A 20150-nucleotide genomic window follows, 5' to 3' on the forward strand; every position below is an offset into this window, starting at 1 on the left:
CACAATGAAAGTTCCGTCATATTTATACGAAAACAGCTGTTTCTCGAACCCCATGGATGTTTACCTCAATTGACCTGGTTTTGCCTCGAATGTACAGGCCTATTCCGGAACTTTCGAATGGACCGTTTTTTTATTACTTGGAATTTCTGCCAGCTGGTCGAAGGGTCGTAGAATCTAGAACATATTAGTGAATAAACATGTTTACAGGTTTTTAATATGACTCATATTTTTACGTAACAATACTATTTATGATTACTGCTAATTTTTAATTTGCAGCTACTCTTTGTAGCGGTACTTTTATATGAAAGAAACGTTTAGTCCTGTTGTTTGTTTTTCTAGCACGCCACCATTTTGACCAGCTTTTCAAGTTATAGATTTCTTTAATTCTTATTAATTCCTGTTAATTCTAGGTTCAACCGTGTTGGAGCTCGAGTAAAATCAGAAGCTGATATGGAAGAAATAATGGACAATTTACAAGAGCAGGCTCTAGAAGACAAAAAAATGAGGAGTTATGCTGTAATACCACCAATTTTAATTGACAAAAAGGAAAGGAAACTTAGATACGATAACCATAACGGGCATTTGGATGACATGGAAGAGGTCTATAAGAGTAGGAAGTTTCTTAATGTTTGGACAACGGCTGAAAAGGAACTTTTTAAAGAAAAGTATTTACAACATCCAAAAAATTTTGGAATTATAGCATCATATTTAGATAGAAAGTCAGTGTCAGATTGTGTACAGTACTATTATTTAAGTAAAAAGACCGAAAATTACAAACAGTTATTTAGAAAAGCAAGGCAGCGGACAAGAAGCTCTAGAAATACTACCCAGAAAATTAATAGTGGTTCCAATACTTCTGTTATTGACATTTTGACGACGGGTAAGTTAATGACAATATATTAACTTAAGTAAAAAGTTTTGGTCATTCCTTCTTTAATGCATTTTAGTAATAAAATGTATGATTTTGATCGTGTAGACGTAGACAATTCATAGCCATTTGGGGAGTAGGGTGTTTAAGGTAGCTGGTGTTCGGCTTTTGTAGATTTTTTTTTGTAGTTTTTCGCCACACTCCCCCAAGAGAGATGACAAAGATTGGTCACACAGAGATAGCGACCACACTTCTTGCTATAATTAAATGCTGGTGTTCGATATCAGGCATAACTTTATTAACTATAAACACTACACAAAAATAGAGCACTAAAATAAAAACACTAAAATAAAAACTACTTAACAGCGCAATATATGAGCAATACAATATCTAAGAGCCATCTCGTTGTGCGTAACGTAACACCTTCGCCTGTTCTGTGATATATTGTTCACTTGACAGAACAGAAAAAGAAAGGCGCGTAGACTCAAATGAATTAAAGAAAACTTATTACTAGTTACATCTCTCCTCTCCCGAAGAACGACGCTGTAGTCGAATTAAACCAAATTTATGATCAAGACACACACGCACGCACGCAGACGCTCGGTCACAGACGTCATACACACACAGACGTGTCATACACACCTACTGTCATACACTCACCTACGTTTCACATACAAATACGTGTCATACACACTTACGTGCCATAAACACTTACGTGTCACATAAACACACACGCCTCACACACCTACAGGCGCACTCTCACGCATGCACACACCCTTCTACGCACGACCACGTACACGCAGACACTCCCACTCACGGCAACATCTACATCTGCATAGTAACACGATCACACGCACACATCACATACACACGCATACCAACACGTCCACACATACATATCACATTGGCAAAGCGCGATTTGAAATAAAATGATTTATAATTTATAGGTGTCACTACCCGTCTTCAACGAGAGCAACAAGCAAGAACAGTGGTACAGCCATCGTCTAGAATTGAATCATCTTCAAATCAACTTCAGCTGCCTATCAGTGAATCCGCTGCCTTAGTAGCTACTCCGCCATCGGCATCAATTCCAACGCCTTCTGCTACTACGGTAACGCCCACAATTTCATCAATAGGAAGTCCCTTAGGGCTGGCAACAACAACACCAACCACAGCAGGTGCAATGCCCACATCTTCACCTACCGCGTCTGCGACATGTTCGGAAATGTCTTTTACTAGTACTTCCGTGATCTCCAGTAATACCAATGGAATATCTTCAGTAATGGTTACCACCACTATAGAGGAAGAACATACTGCAACTCCCGAAATGACGTTTTCTACAATAACCTTTAGTACACCTACTACTTCGATGAATGACTCGACAAAACCAAAGATTTTCTTAGGGTTTTCTGAGACACCAATATCTCCAACAATTGTAAAAGATGAATTAATTTCTCCAACAAAAGGTATATATACTTTCGACAATGAAGATCTAAAAGCAGAAAGTATTAACTTACTTAGCTCGCCTGTCATAAAACAAGAAATTGTAGATGTACTGACGCCCAAAAATGATGGAAATTCACAAGAAATTTTTAGGTAAGAATATCAAAAAAATGTTTATATATATATATATATATATATATATATATATATATATATATATATATATATATATATATATATATATATATATATGTATATATATTATTGACTGACAAGATTTCCACTTCGGAAATCGTTCTCAAAATACAAACATTAGTAAGAATGATTTCCGAAGTGGAAATTGAAACGTCAATAAACTAACTTTAACCTCTAATTGTGGCTTATTCCCATTTAAATAGTAATTATGATAATAGGGTTAAATAAAAATTTCTTATTATTTTCCTTTCAAATATTCGGAGTGCTTCCTTATTTGTTTTAGTCATTCTCCATAACTCACATCCATGTATTAAAATAGGTCTGAAGTTTGAATTATGCTCTGTATGTCTTTAGTGGCATTATTATTAACCGTGATTAGGGATCTATGATATTTAAAGTGTTCCATACGTTCGAAATTGTAGTTGTTGACTTGTTAATGTTTTTTCTAAATTTATTGAATTGGTCTCTTCTGTTGATTCGCTTGTATTTGGTTTTCATTTCGTTAATTTTAAATGAAACATTTTTCGTGCTCTCTTCACTTTATTGAAGTTTGTGGACGGAAGAGTTTCTCATTAGAGTTATGAGTTCTATATCATTAGCATATGCTAGGAGTGCTTTGTCCCTTGGGCCGTTAATGGATTACATCTTAAATAGGCGTTATTTCTATTTTAGTAAGCTGTTCATTAATTTTTTGACTATTGGAATCGAGAATCTGTATTTTATTCGACTGTTTTATAACACAGAGTTTCTTGGAGCATATTTTCATCTTTGGTTTCTCGTATCATTATTACAAGGATTTTGCTGGATATCGACATAGTGAACCCGGTGGTATGTACATGATGTTTTCATAACCAACGTTCAAAAATTTTTCTTACTACTGTAAATTTATGATTATTTTACTAGGAAATATAGTGTTGTTTAATAATAATAAAGTTCAAGCAACAATTCCTATATGCATTAACTCGGTAATGATAATTCTGCTCCCCGATACCAGGTAGCAGTCCCGAAAACATTAAAACTACTACACTCATGCTTCTCATTATCCAAAAATTAGCCAGTCCAGAACTATACGCCTTATTATGGTACTGATATTGCTGCTGCTCCTCATAAGTGAATAGAATATGCAAGGAAGGTTTTGACAATTTAATAGGATTTTGTGTGTTAGAATATTATTTCTCCGAGAAAGTGAAGAATATCTATTTGCTATCCGGATTTAATCCATAAATTAAATAATAGAATGCTCTAAAATAATGCTAGTAGCAGCAAAAAAAAGCGGTCTAATAGTCACTAATGAGAAAATCAAATAAATGTTCTTTAACATACAAAAGAGAGGATCGAGAGTAGGTGAAACCTAAATAAAATTTAGGGGGGAAGACCTAGCAAAGAAGTTATTATAAAAAGAATGGCTTAGCTCAAAAGAACACAGAGACACAAAACCTCAAGCAAGAATTCGGGCTAGCCTCACTACACTAGAATTTGGCTTTGGGATAAGGGAAAAAGAGATCTTTTAACCAAAAGAATACAATATAATAAGGCAACTGAAAATCTGGAACTATAAAAAGGGTAAGATAAGAGAATATACGGAAATGCCCAAGAAAATACTGAAATGGGCGCCAGCTAATTTCTGAAGGAAATTAACGAAAAAATAAATGAAGTTATGAACAACAAGGAATAAAGTACTATTGATATAATAACCTGTAATAATTTTTAAAAACCAAAAAGACACTATTAACCTTGTTCTGCTATATTATAACTATAAGCAGGAACTGAAATAAAAGCAAAACTACTTGTAACAAATATATTTATAATATTGACAACTAACAAACAACTCACCTATATATATATATATATATATATATATATATATATATATATATATATATATATGAAAATTAACTCGACTTCACCCTGACTGTTGTGCATTAGCCAAACATGTCTATTCCACTGGTCATCTCATGGACTATACTAACACCACAATTCTCCACCGTGAGAACAATAAATCTAAAAGAGAGTTCATTGAAATGTCTTATATTTTCCTTAACGATTTCTCCATTAATGTTAAGAGTGACATCAAGAATCTAAGCGATATATACCACCTGTTACTTAAATCAGATACCAAGAACAATACTATATCACAGATTACTAACTTGACTGATATATCCATTAACAACTAACATACCTTTATAATTAATTTTCATTAACAAAAAATATATAACATTCCCTTGCTTTTCTTAGATACGTCTCAATAAGATTCAATAATACATGAACAATATAATATAATTAAATAAAGAAAATCAAAATAATATTTCCCTTTACTGGGATTTAAATTCATTCGTTTTTTACCAATGAACCTTAACGACATAAAGATTCATACGAACTAATAATGAAGTTGTCAGCGCTTGCGTTCTGGCTTAAACAGAACCTCACTTTTAACTATCTAAAAATCAAAAATTTAGTTATTGCCGACAATTCAAAGAATTACCTCCTTTTAAATGTAGTTGCATTGGGTTTTTCGATTAACCTTGGGTAAGCCTTTACGTGTCAAGTTCGAAGCTACCATACATTTCAATCCTTATAAAAAACTTTTTTTGCACATAGTAACAAAAAACACCACTATGTTACTAGCAAAGTTTTTTAATATTCTAACTCTACAATTCTAAGTTACGGTAAGATCAATAATGTTTTAATAGATAATATATGGTAGCTAATTATAATTTATTCTCTTTCAGCCCTGAAGAAGCCAAATTAATTCTCTTTGGCGAAAACGTTCGGCGAAACAATTGATACACATTAGAGTATTTCTTGCAGATTTCCCCAATATTTAAGAGTTTACTATTTAACTAATCTGCAAAGATTAAATTTCTTTTCTCTCTCTCTCTCTCTCTCTATATATATATATATATATATATATATATATATATATATATATATATATATATATATATATATATATATATATATATATATATATATATATATATATATATATATATATATATATATATATAATTTTAAGAACCCCGATACATAAATTTCTTCCCTTCTCTTTTAAAAACCGCTATACAAAATCATGAACCCCTTTCCTAACAATGAATCTAATTTAATTAGTTAATAACCATTTACCTAACTTCTTATAGATGATACAAAAACTGTAATAAGTACTAACCTTGGTATATGCATGTACAAAGTTGTAAGTTACAAGAAAAAACCTTAACCCTATGAAACTTAATGTTAATGTCTGTCACAACACCACAGCTGTCCTGGTTAGGTCCCCTTAAGACTCTGGCGGTCCTTGGGGCTCCGAAAAAAGCGACTGAAGGAGAACGCTGTGGTTCTGGAGACAATCGTTTCCTGGTTACCAATGGGTTGAAGTAGGTGTTTGGTTAAACTAATCCTAATATTAATCGTTATCCTAATCGTTATCCTAATCGGGTGAAATCTACAAAAAATAACATTTAGAGAAACATCAAGGCACCCAAAGATGACTGTCAACACATACTCTTACATCGGATTACCACAATAAACAAACATTTTATTTCATCAGCTTACTGTCATCCTGTCTATTTATTGCGTCTGCGCATTTAAAGAATATCTAGTAAATTAGGCATGAAAGTTTTATACCGAGTAGGTATACAAAAAAAAACAGAAAAACCCTAATTAGGTGTCCGATAAATTTACGATCTAAGCTCAAGGCCACATGATACATATGAGAAAACTCGGATTTTACACTGTTAATATTTCAAAAGAAAATGAAAATATCAATACAATGATAGGCCTATAAAATTAAATAATGATTTAATTGCTCACCTGGGTTTTAAACAATCATTTCGGCAGATTTGGAAGCCGGGTTTTAAATAATCATTTCGGCAGATTTGGAAGCCGGGTTTTTCAATCAAGATTCTCTATCATATTATGTTGTTCCAATTCCTCCCTTGATGTTCGGGGAAAATATTAAAAATCGCAAATTTTCTACCCGATTTTAAGACGAAAAACTGCCGGTAAAGGCTTGGAGAAATAAACCTCTCTGTGTGAGTTGCTGGCCAAAAACTGACTTTAGACGAGCGACTCTTGACCACTTTAGTTGTTCCACTTGCGCATCGTATCGTCTATCGCCCATAAACGTTTCATAAACGGGATTCTGAGGGGTTTTAAGATTTTAATAATTAATTATATTAATTAATTATATGTTAGCAGTTGTGACTGCTACATAGGGCATAACGGAACAATAAAGCCATATAATTTTGAAAGATTGCAGCGTCTTAGATGTCGTAGGTAATGTTGTTACATAAAAAATAAAAAGGAAAATATTCAGGTAGCTAACTGATGTATATGTATATATAACCCTTTTTTAAATCCAGAAGTCTAATTCGAATCTCTAAAATCAGGATATATAAAATAGTGATCAAACCAGTGCTAATGTGTGGATACGTGACGAGAACGTATTAATTAGACCAGGATTGCTAGAAAAGCCATCAGAGGTATTTTCCGACTTACAGAGGTCCGAGTACTAACCAATACCGAACAGAGCTAATTCCAAGCTCAAACACATATATAAAGATAGCAACGTCGTACAAGAAACTAAATCTCAATGCTAAAGTTGCGCTGGCTTTATCCAAAGACTCTATAATAACTGCATTGCCAAGTTAAATTGGGAGGATGCCCCAAGAGAAAAAATGCCTTTAAGACTTCCACAAATGAAGGAGGAGGCAACATATGGTCAGATTTAGGAATAATGAGACTATCTACCGACCCATTATATTTATCAACACCTGCAATCCTACCTACAATCAATACTTATCTGTTGTGGACTATCAAATCAATTACATGTAATCAAACGAACTAGGCTTAAAAAAAAATTATCCAAGGAAAGGCACTTTCCTTGGAAATATTAACATAAAAACGTCATTTACCTGGCTGTATTTTCAATAGGAATGAGAAGACAAAAAGAAGAAAAGGCAATAGAATCTTGTTCCGTTCTGACTATACGATGACGATGATCTTTATATAACATATAGGGAGAAAGAGAGAATAATGTTTATGTTCAATTTAGAACTCGCTGGTTTTCTCCCTTTTGAATTGGGTATGTATATGTATTACCATAGAAAATACAAGCAAGAGAACTATAATTATAAAACGAAAAGATTACGAAATGAAAAGATTATATAAATCCCTTATATTTACACAGACTGTTTTAAAAAGGTGAACGAATGAGCATAAAAACACAGCTGTTTTAAAAACTTAATATTATTAGACGCATTTAGAATCAATTTCACTCAAAATATGATATGCTAAAATATGATACGACAGGAAAAAAGGCAATGACTTTTACAGCTGATTGCCACATAAATATCAATGTAACTCAAGTATGATGATTTTGCCACAGCAAATTTAAAGTGTTCCATACTTTCGAAATTGTAGTTGTTGACTTTAATGTTTTTTCTAAATTTATTAAATTGGCCTCTTCTGTTGATTCGCTTGTATTCGGTTTTCATTTCGTTGATTTTAAGTGAAACATTTTTCGTGCACTTTGTTACAAGATGTTTGCGGACCGGAGAGAGTTTCTTATGAGATCCATATCATTAGCATATGCCAGGAGTGCTTTGTACCTTGGCCCGTTAATGGATTACATCTTAAATAGGCGTTATTTCTATTTTACTAAGCTGTTTATTGATTTTTTGACTATTTGAATCAAGAATCTGTAGTTTATTCGAGTGTTGAATAAAACAGAGTTTCTTGGTGCATATTTTTATCTCTGAATTTTTGTTTGCCGTATCCTTATTACAACGATTTTGCTGGATATCGACATAGGGAACCTGGTGGTATGTACATGATGTTTCCATAACCAACATTCGAAAATTTGTCTTACTGTAAAGTCATGATGATTTTACTAGAAATTATAGTGTTGTTTAATAATAATAAAGTTCAAGCAACAATTACTATATGCATTAACTTGGTACTGATATCTCTGCTATCCGCTAACAGATGGCAGTCCCGAAAACATTAAAACTCTTGCTTCCCATTATTCAACGATTAGCCAGTCCAGTACTATACGCCTTATTATGGTACTGATATTGCTGCTGCCCCTCATGAGTGAATAGAATATGCAAGGAAGGTTTTGGCAATTTAATAGGATTTTGTGTGTTAGAATATTATTTTTCCGAGAAAGTGAAGAATATCAATTTGCTATCCGGATTTAATCCATAAATTAAATATTAGAATGTTATAAAATAATGATATTAGCATAAAAAACGGTCTAATAGTCAGTAATAAAGCATACCAAGTATTCTACTCCACTTTAATATCAATGCATCAGATATATTATAAAGATTTCGTCATAGTTGTAAATTAATAGGAGATAAAACCAAATGTAGAGCATATAGTGAAATCTGAATATCTTAGAATAACTATATCGAGCATGAACATTATTGATGAGCAAAAGGGAGACCCATCGCTGAGAAAGTGACAAAGCAATTGGCAAAAGCAAAGGGTACTTTGTACTAAAGTACCCATACTCTAAAGCATAAGCAGGTCTTTTCGTACTCTTTTAGTAAGTGATAGATTCGACCGTTACTTGATGGAAATTCATTTTATCTAACAATTAAACAGGTATGCGTTTACACGTCATATTTTGTAACTGAATAAGTTGAGGAGGGGATAACTGTTTGTCTCAAGTTGGTCATTCAGAATTATGTCTGTATTTTTTAATTTGCTAATTTCCATAGATTCTAATATTCATAGAATATTATATAATAGGACCTGGAATACGCCTGTAAAAGTATGTAACCTTTGATCTCTGGGATAAACCCATCTCCTGAAAAATGGTGCCGATATATGTAGGTAAAATTTTCTACACCTATTTTAACCTGTTTATTTCCTCATTATCAATATATATGAGTTGTAACCGATACTACAAACTCATTTACTTTTCACGAAGATGCTATATATTAACTATAGTTATTACTATACAAATCTGACTCGAAATATCGTCTTAAAATAACAGTAACAGAAAAGTGAAAGATTAGTAATTTTTTATGAAGTTTAAAGTAGAAGCATTCACGAAAATTGAAGTAATAATAAGACCACCGCAATAGGGCGTACCCTGGGTAATGAATAATTAAGTAATCGTTAATTCTTCAATCACCCGTTCAATATGTTTTTTGTCAAATCGGTCCTTTTTAGGACCAACTATTCTAATTATGCGTATAAATATTAAGAGTATATCTAGAGACAAAGACACTCCACTTTACATATGCGCTTAACAAAATGCAGGAAGCACATAGATGGCCAATCCTATGGTATTTGGTATTAAGCTAATCGCTGAAAATTACATATTAAATGCAGGCAAAGAAAGCAAAGCAAAGAAAAACTTGTAATGAGAGAAAACAAAACCAGTCAGCTGAGAGAACCTTTCAACGATGTTGAGCTTGGATCCGCTATCCACGTATATAGTGAACAATATTACGGCTCCTGGTTGAGGATCTGAGCACAAAACTAACTATAAAATTTGAACCAATAATACAACAATGGCTAATATCCAAAGTCTTTAGACAAGCAAAGCAAAGACAAAGTTGTTGCCTTGCTTAAACCTGGCAAAAACTCCAACGACCACAAAAGCTATCGGCCAATATATCTATTTATTTTGTCAGCTGTACAAAATCCTTCTGTACATGATCCTTAATATAAACCGATAACACAAGAAAAACTCAAATTAAAAGACAAAAGTGGCTATATATGACAGGTTAGATTATATATGTCATAAATACTAAATCTTGCCCAACACAGCGAAGAGAAGTACGAAAAATATCAGGTATGAGGAGTGGTATTTGTTAATCTAAATGCCGCTTACGACACCTTAAATTATAGGGTATTTCTCCAAAATCTATGTAATAAACTCACTTGTATTATCCGCGTATGCCTACACAACAGAAGATTTTTCGTATCACTTAATGGTAAGAATAGCAGATGGAGAACGTAGAATAACGGTCTCCTTTGGGGTACTGTAATGGCACCTACTCTGTATAACATTTACACAACCCATACCAGTAAATACTAGGACTTTTATTATGTAGACGATACATTATCTATTGTTGGACAGCCAAAAACTTTTGTTGGCGAAGTGGAGAAAAATCTAAATCATACCTTAAATACAACAAAAATAGATTATGAATCAATTTTAAGCCAAACCCCGAAAAAAGTCAGGTGTGCTCCTTCAATGTCCCTAACAGAGACACTTTCACAAATCTGAATATATACCTGAACCAATAGTGTCATGAAATTATTAATCTCTGGACTTGCTATAAATACCTTGAAGATAGTTTCTATCACACTTTGTCATTCACAGTACTTTGTTTAAAATCAAATGCCAAACTAGAACCAGAAAAATAATATTCTCTGCAAACTTTTCTGCTAAAAATGGGAAGCACATCCTTCCACCCTTAAAACGTAGACGCTTGAACTCTATGCTTCTGCTGCCGAATATACCTTGATAGTATAAGTGACACCAACACATACTTAACACGTAGATTTAGTTATAAATTAGTCAGCCAAATTCAGCGAATATTAAGACTCACATACATACATAAGCTCTACAATATCGTAGCTATCAATCCACATAATATCCGAAGATAAGTAGCTAGAGAGCAAAAAAAACAAAGTCCAGATTCCTAACATCCACTCCACGAATACCAGCCCATTTTATGACCAGAATCGAGGAAAAACTGGCTATATCAACACATCTGCAAGATATACAAACAAAAATAAGCTGCTCCTCGCCATCTGATCCCTCGAAAGGAACTTCCTTATGGTAGTCATCTTCCTTAAATCTGCCAGGAGGACTCTTGCCTGCAAACACCGGTTAACTTGTGTGCATGTGGGGTGGTACAAGACTTATCACACTTTCTTAGTTACCAGTTCTTTACCATCCAAATCGCTCTTTTTTGAAGGGACAAGGTTTATTTATGTGAACTGAACATGTAAAGTGCAGTCAGTAAGCTATTACTTATAAAGATCATTGCAAATTTGACACTAACTCCACTTATATTGATTACATATTACCCCTAAATAGGAGATAAAACATTCAGAAATATGTAATATTGGTGAAGTGGTATAATTCATGTTAGATAAATTAATCATTCTTCCCTTTTTTGTGCACTACTACCCATTTTAACAAAAAATATCTATTTTAGCACTTAAATATTTATTTTGAGATAACCTTTTATCCAGAATTATATGTAGTACACAGATAAAAAAATAAAATAATAAAATAGAAGAAATAAAATAATAAAAAAGCTGTATATAAGATATCATGAAACAATGGATGAAATTCTTATTATTATTAACTAAATATGAAGTTCTTATTAACCGGATTCTTAAATAAAACGTATAAAGACATACTCACGTTAACAAAATACATTAGGAAATTTTCGCATATGAAAAAACACATCCAACTTGGTAATGGAATCCTTTTGTATCTATAAATCTATTTTTAGAAAAGCACGTACCTACCAAAAACAGGTATTTGGTAGTACACATATCTGTTACATACCGTAATGCGTATGAATGATAACAAAAGTAAGGAGTCTATATATGAACCGTTTAGAATATACGCTGGAAATAAACGGCTTAATCCCATAGTTGCCAAACTATCAGAGCTTACTTAAACCGATATACTTATGGTTCCAATATACAGTGAAAAAGATCTGAACGACCCCTATAAGATATACACGTGAACTAAGCGATATACATTCATGATACAGGGGTACTTAAGGGATCCACAAAATTTTTAAAAATTATGAAACTATACATGTTGACGAATCGACAGAGCCAATATTATGGAATGGTCAAGTGAGCTCCGTATATCAAGTAGCTCCGTGGCCACTTGACCACGGAGCTCACTTGAACCTGAATTTTAACATGGGCGGAGTCCACTTTATGCCGTAGATATATATATATATATATATATATATATATATATATATATATATATATATAGATATATATATATATATATATATATATATATATATATATATATATATATATATATATATCTTTAAGGTATATGACCATGACCGTTTAATTTAATATAAAAAAATGTGCACTCGTAAGTGAATGGGATGTTTTCGGTCAATTTGGAGATAAAAAAGACAAGAGTTGTGCTACTTTATATATTTATTGAAGACGTTTCGCCCATTGTTCAATAAGCATCATCAGTTCATCTAAAAGAGTGTTATTAGCGATACATCTAATATGAAAAAACAATTAAGTAAATGATCTTACCTTTAAAAGATCTGTAGCATTAAAATGTTATTATTGCAAAGAAACATCAAAAAATTAATATACTAAATATATCAGCAAAAACACAGAAACACAGAACGCCGGAAGATTCCCAATTTAACTAATTTGTTTTAAATTTCACTTTTGAAAACATTGATTGATTAAATCTATCAAAAAATATAATTGTCAATTTTGAATTGTTATATTAACAACGGCACGGCTAGGGTTCTTGACTGTTATGATCATATCATGAAAATGAAGTATTTGAAAGCTCGACTGTCAGAAATGACAATCAGCTGGTGAGATTGAAGGAAAAGTTTTATAGATGTCAACATAAATGTTATAATATAATAAAAGAAGTTGAAGAAGAAACCAATAATTAAAAGTAGAATACGGAAGAATCAATTTTGTAGTATTAGTGAATGGTAAATTTGGCTTAAGTTGCTGATATCAGTTCTCTTATTTAATGCATTAGGTTGTTTCAAAATATGACACATCTCCATAAATTGTCTCTTATTAAGGTTACGTTCTCTACAGAGAATTCTAACATCATCAAAATTCACAGTATGTTTGGTCTTGATTGCATGTTCTGCAAGGGCACAAGTATGTTTAGAAAGTTTAATGTCACTACGATGTGAAGTAAGGCGTCCTTTAAGGGAACGGCCAGTCTGACCAATATAACATGCATCACATTCAGAACAGGGTATGTGATAGACTACATTCACTTGTTCCAAAAAGGAAAGAGGTGTTTTAATTTTAGAAAACAGGTTCCTGAACAAGTTAGAAATTTTCTAACTGATATTCTATCTAAATCCTATGATTATCACAATTCTTATAATATTTTTGATTCTTTTCAATTTAGTGCATTTATTAACAATTTCAAACTACCAGTTAATTACATTTTGGTGAGCTTTGATGTAGTATCACTTTTCACTAACCTTCCTTTTTCTAGTGTTCTCACTTCTTTAAGTAATCATTGGAACACTATCCAACTAAACTCCCCCGTTTTCTGGGACGTGTTTGCAGAGCTTTTGCAATTGGTGTTTGACACTAATTTTTTGGTTTTCAATGATAAATATTACTTACAAATTTTTGGTACACCAATGGGTTCATCCATATCTCCCATCCTTGTTAACTTTGTCCTTGATGACTTGATATCTGAATGTTTGGGTCTTATAGATTTCCATATCCCTTTTGTTAAACGGTACGTTGATGACCTTTTGTTAGCCTTACCCCCTGACAAAGTAGAGTCTACCTTATCGATGTTTAATGGTTTTGAACCTCACTTACAGTTTACTTATGAACTTGAGGATCCTTCTAACAATAGTATTCCTTTCTTAGACATGCGTGTCTTTAGAAATAGTGACAATACACTAACTACAAGTTGGTACAGGAAACCTATGGCTAGTAATAGGTTTCTTAACTATCATTCTTGCCATCCGTTCAAATACAAAATAAATCTTATAAAAGCACTCAGCTGTAGGCTACATAGGTTAACACATCCTGATAACAAAAGGGATTCTCTTTTGTTACTCAGAAATATACTATCTGACAATTCTTACCCTACATCTCTCATAAATAAATACCTTTTTTCAACAAGTTTTGGGTCTTCTATTGATGATTTACCTGATGGTGATCAACTAAGAATGATTTCTAATAATATTATGAACAACAGTACTCTACTTTCTCCCAACATTGCAACTTCCACCACCCATTACTCTTCACTACCCTATTTCCCATATGTTACTGAAAAGCTTATTAAATTGTACAAACAGAACAATATCCCGGTTAAGATTGCTATCAATAATGCTAAGACTGTCAGGAACTTGTTTTCTAAAATTAAAACACCTCTTTCCTTTTTGGAACAAGTGAATGTAGTCTATCACATACCCTGTTCTGAATGTGATGCATGTTATATTGGTCAGACTGGCCGTTCCCTTAAAGGACGCCTTACTTCACATCGTAGTGACATTAAACTTTCTAAACATACTTGTGCCCTTGCAGAACATGCAATCAACACCAAACATACTGTGAATTTTGATGATGTTAGAATTCTCTGTAGAGAACGTAACCTTAATAAGAGACAATTTATGGAGATGTGTCATATTTTGAAACAACCTAATGCATTAAATAAGAGAACTGATATCAGCAACTTAAGCCAAATTTACCATGCACTAATACTACAAAATTGATTCTTCCGTATTCTACTTTTAATTATTGGTTTCTTCTTCAACTTCTTTTATTATATCATAACATTTATGTTGACATCTATAAAACTTTTCCTTCAATCTCACCAGCTGATTGTCTTGAATTTTTTGATGTTTCTTTGCAATAATAACATTTTAATGCTACAGATCTTTTAAAGGTAAGATCATTTACTTAATTGTTTTTTCATATTAGATGTATCGCTAATAACACTCTTTTAGATGAACTGATGATGCTTATTGAACAATGGGCGAAACGTCTTCAATAAATATATAAAGTAGCACAACTCTTGTCTTTTTTATCTCCAAATTGACCGAAAACATCCCATTCACTTACGAGTGCACATTTATATATATATATATATATATATATATATATATATATATATATATATATATATATATATATATATATATATATATATATATATATATATATCCATAACCGCGATAAAAACCATATATATATATATATATATATATATATATATATATATATATATATATATATATATATATATGGTTTTTATCGCGGTTCTCAAAGAATTAGTTTGTAAGCACTTTTTGAAATTATCTTTATTATATCTATTATGAAACACACATATATATCTAATATACACAATGTAAATTTAAAACAAACTATCTTTAAATTGAAATTCTTATGACACTAAATTATATTAACAAAATTTGGTACCTTTTCTGTCACTGAATGCCTAAATGAAAGTGTTTTCCACAATAAAGATTTTAATCACCACTCAATGTCTTCGTTGTCAGCCTCGGTTATCTTTCTTTTGTAAACTTGCCTTGCCAAATACTCCACAATGTTTTAATTATCAGCTTCTACCATTTTAGAATATTTTTCTTCTTAATAGTATTTAAAAATCAGTAAAATATTGTTCTTTCCTCTTTTCTATTTATTCTTCTAATAATCTTTTTTTTCTCTTCCAATCACCAATCACCATATATTAACTCCAATCCAACATACATTAACTCCAATAAATATATCTCCAATCACAATATACATAACATAATTTTCAATCTTCAATAATATTTTCTTTATTCTGTTTCTTAATCTTCATTGAACTTACTATATTGAACATCTGGACCTTCTGACTGACTATCTTGAAAATCTGACTGACTGACTACGACTATCTTAAAATTACTGAACAACTGACCTCACTATATTGAAAATATGACCGACTGACCATCTTAAATCCAAATCACATCATATTTATATCATTTTTTCTATTCACGAAAGTTCTTAAAAAAATATTTGTTCGAATGTTTTCTATTTCATAGACATAACCATGTTCGCGAAGGTTCTACCGTAAACAAAGGTTAAATTCTATCTATTGACGTCTTGTTTCTATATTTCTAGATAGTTCCTTCCCATTCTATATAGAAGATTACTATTCTAACTAAAATTCTATCTAGAATTTTATGGAAATTTAGGCTTTTCAGATCAGAATACAAATTTATATATAAATTACACATTTTAAATTATTAAATGACACTATTTTAAATCCATAGCCAAATATACTTTAGTGTATAGTTGGTTGCCTACAAAGATGGTGCACACAAATATATTTACAATATTATAATTATGAAAATAAACAAATACATTGCAACTTAAACACTTTTTAAACTTATTATAATGTTAATTCCTTAAGAATGCCCTCACATAAATATTTTTTATAACTAATATTATCTAGTATATAACTTATAAATTATTTTTTAAATACTATCTTTGTTTCCTATATTTAATATCATCTCAATATATATATATATATATATATATATATATATATATATATATATATATATATATATATATATATATACAGTGTGACCCATTTAGATTGGAAACACCTCTATAAAATTTGAAGTTGTTAACCGATTTTAACCAAATTTTCTTTTAATATCATGTAATAAAAGGTCTATTGCGGGACAAAATATGAAATATTTTGTTAAATTTTCACGGCAGTCTAGGATACTTTTTCTTCGTCGAAAATGGAGAATTTATATTAACGATTTTTTTATTAAAAAAATTTCTACGCCACTGGATTTAGAGTGTCTATAAATAGCTATGACAAAAATTTCATTAAAATATATTTATTAATAACGAAGTTATGACAACTTAAAATTTTAAAACTCACTAAGCTACGAGTCAAAAAAGAACACCCTGTATAAACCACTACTAGACAAAAAAATGTTTAAAATAGCATAAAAATTTAATGCAAGTAACACACTTACATTATTATTAACTTTACATGCTACAACTTAAATCTCAGTTGCCATGACAACGATATTACTGTATGACATTATTTGTGTCATACAAATTTCAGTGCTAGCATAAATTTATCCATAATATCTGCAACAATATTTACTTCAAATTCTTTTAACAATATTTTGTGTCATGGCTGCAAGATTAAGTTTGAGAGACAAAATTGAAATTATACGTCTTTTGGGAGATAACGATAGAAGTGCCAGGGAAGTTTGTACAATATTTAATGACAGACATGTGGATCGTCCTAATATTAGTTGCGGTACGGCAAACAAAATAAATAGAATATTTAATGAATATGGTGCAGTATCTAAACTAATTTTAAAAAATAACCCGTTACAAAGAAGAAGAGGAAATGATCAAATCATTTTAGATCATATCAGAAATAACCCTAATGACAGTTTAAGGAATGCCAGTTTATATTTGAATGTGCCTCGAGAGAGTATTCGGCGATGTATTAAGGTAAATAATATTAAACCTTTCAAACCAAAATTCTTACACACATTACAAGAAGGCGACGAAGCAAAACGTTTAGAATATTGTTTATGGGCCCAAGGGGAATATTTAAACAATATAAATTTTCTAAAAAACGTGTTGTTTACCGACGAAGCCACTTTCACTACAAATGGAGAAGTATCATCACAGAATTGTCGCTATTGGACAGCAGATAATCCCCATTGGGTAATAAACTGTAAAAGCCAGTATTCTCAAAAAATCAATGTCTGGTGTGGTATACTGAACGAGCGAGTTATTGGTCCTTTCTTTTTTAAAGAAAACTTGAACTCACAGAACTTTTTAGAATTTTTAAACACCCACTTGTGGAATACTCTTCATGAGATTCCAATTAATGGACGATTAAATTTGTATCCTGTGTCCTGTTCATTACGCCAGAACCGTGAAGCAATGGCTAAATGAAAATTATCCGAACCGTTGGATAGGCCGGGGTAGTCCGTTAACAGATTGGCTACCTAGATCTCACAATTTTAGACTTCTTTCTCTGGGGAGTTATCAAACAAAAAGTTTACCAAACCCGTGCAAGAGACGTAAACGAACTTCGTACAAGAATTCGACAGGCATGTGCAGAAATTACTCCCCAACAACTAAGAAATGTAATTAGAAATATTCATAAACGCTACGACAAATGTATCCAATTAGATGGTGGATTGGTAAAGGCAACTGGGATTTAAACTAAAATTATGTTTCCATGTTTCTGTTAATACAGAGTGTTTTTTTTAACGTTAATACAGAGTTTTTTTCTTAGTGAGTTTTAAAATTTTAAGTTGTCATAACTTCGTTATTAATAAATATATTTTAATGAAATTTTTGTTATAGCTATTTGAAGCCACTCTAAATCCAGTGGCGTAGAAATTTTTTTACTAAAAAAATCGCTAATACAAATTTTCCATTTTCGACGAAGAAAAAGTATCGTAGACTGCCGTGAAAATTTAACTAAATATTTCATATTTTGTCCCGCAATAGACCTTTTATTACATGACTTTAAAAAAAAATTTGGTTAAAATCGGTTAACAACTTCAAATTTTATAGAGGTGTTTCCAATCTAAATGGGTCACACTGTATATATATATATATATATATATATATATATATATATATATATATATATATATATATATATATATATATATATATATATATATATATATATATTTGGAATATATTCAATGGTTGAATAGCAGAGGTTTTATCGGTCAATAATTGGCAAATAAAAGACGTCAACTACTTTATTGCTTTATTCGAATACGTTTCGCTTTTATTTTTAAAAGCATTATCAGTTCACGTAATCTGCACCATGCATTCCAAAGAAACACATGGACGATAACAAGCCACATGTGAAAATTATGACGAGCCGATCCAAAACAATCGAAAAGATTAGTGTGGTTTGACCCTCGAAAGAGCTTAAACCAACGTTCAAATGAAGCCATCGGTTAAAATTAAATGAACTAATGTTCTTACAGTTTTACTTGTATTTTTTGTTTCGTTTCTCCCGTTTAGTTTTTAATCTTTAAAGTTAAGTTATCGTAGAGTTTTTATAACATCTTTAAAAAAACCCTACAAATTGTTTTTGTAAGTATGAACCCTGTTGGTTTGTTTACTTATATTCTAAAATCTTTTTTATTTGTAGTGAACTGATGATGCTTTTAAAAATAAAAGCGAAACGTATTCGAATAAAGCAATAAAGTAGTTGACGTCTTTTATTTGCCAATTATTGACCGATAAAACCTCTGCTATTCAACCATTGAATATATTCCAAATTTAATCAACGGTCGTATTTTTTAACTATATATATATATATATATATATATATATATATATATATATATATATATAGTTATATATATATATATATAGTTATATATATATATATATATATATATATATAGTTATATATATATATATATATATATATATATATATATATATATATATATATATATATATATATATATGTAGTTTTCTAAAACATTAACTTTCTATAGTGAAGCCATTCGGAGCAATATAAGATGCTAATAAATATTGTTTGAATGGCGTTTTTAAAACAAAGTTGTTTACTTTTATTGTCAATGAAATGCATTAAGGTAACAAATAGTTGTTTACTTTTACTGTCAATGATATACGTTAAAACAAAAAATCTGTATTCTGTAAATATGTATAAAGCGTATAAAGTTATTTTGTCATTTTTGACTGCTTTAAATTGTCCAGTATTCTATCTATCATATTTTCTAAAGATGTGAAACAGTTTTATGCTTCTTCGTTTGAGTTTTGTCTTGGATAAAGTTTCTGACAACCTTTAAAACACTTTCCACATCTTGTCTATTAGGACCCATATTATTAGGTATGAATGGTCAACCCAATACAATGA

General features: G+C 31.1%; 1 protein-coding gene across 1 annotated transcript in view; it reads left to right on the plus strand.

The window, feature by feature from the left end:
- The window catches only part of Smr (nuclear receptor corepressor smrter), a 690586-nt gene that overhangs the window by 279758 nt on the left and 390678 nt on the right, over window positions 1-20150 (plus strand). The window contains exons 6-7 of the mRNA XM_072537629.1: window positions 411-880; window positions 1816-2464. Of these exons, the coding sequence (XP_072393730.1) occupies window positions 411-880; window positions 1816-2464 (1119 nt within the window). The remainder of the gene's footprint in view (window positions 1-410; window positions 881-1815; window positions 2465-20150) is intronic.

Source organism: Diabrotica undecimpunctata, chromosome 7 (assembly GCF_040954645.1).
Source record: "Diabrotica undecimpunctata isolate CICGRU chromosome 7, icDiaUnde3, whole genome shotgun sequence".
Classification (NCBI taxonomy): Eukaryota; Metazoa; Arthropoda; class Insecta; order Coleoptera; family Chrysomelidae; genus Diabrotica; species Diabrotica undecimpunctata.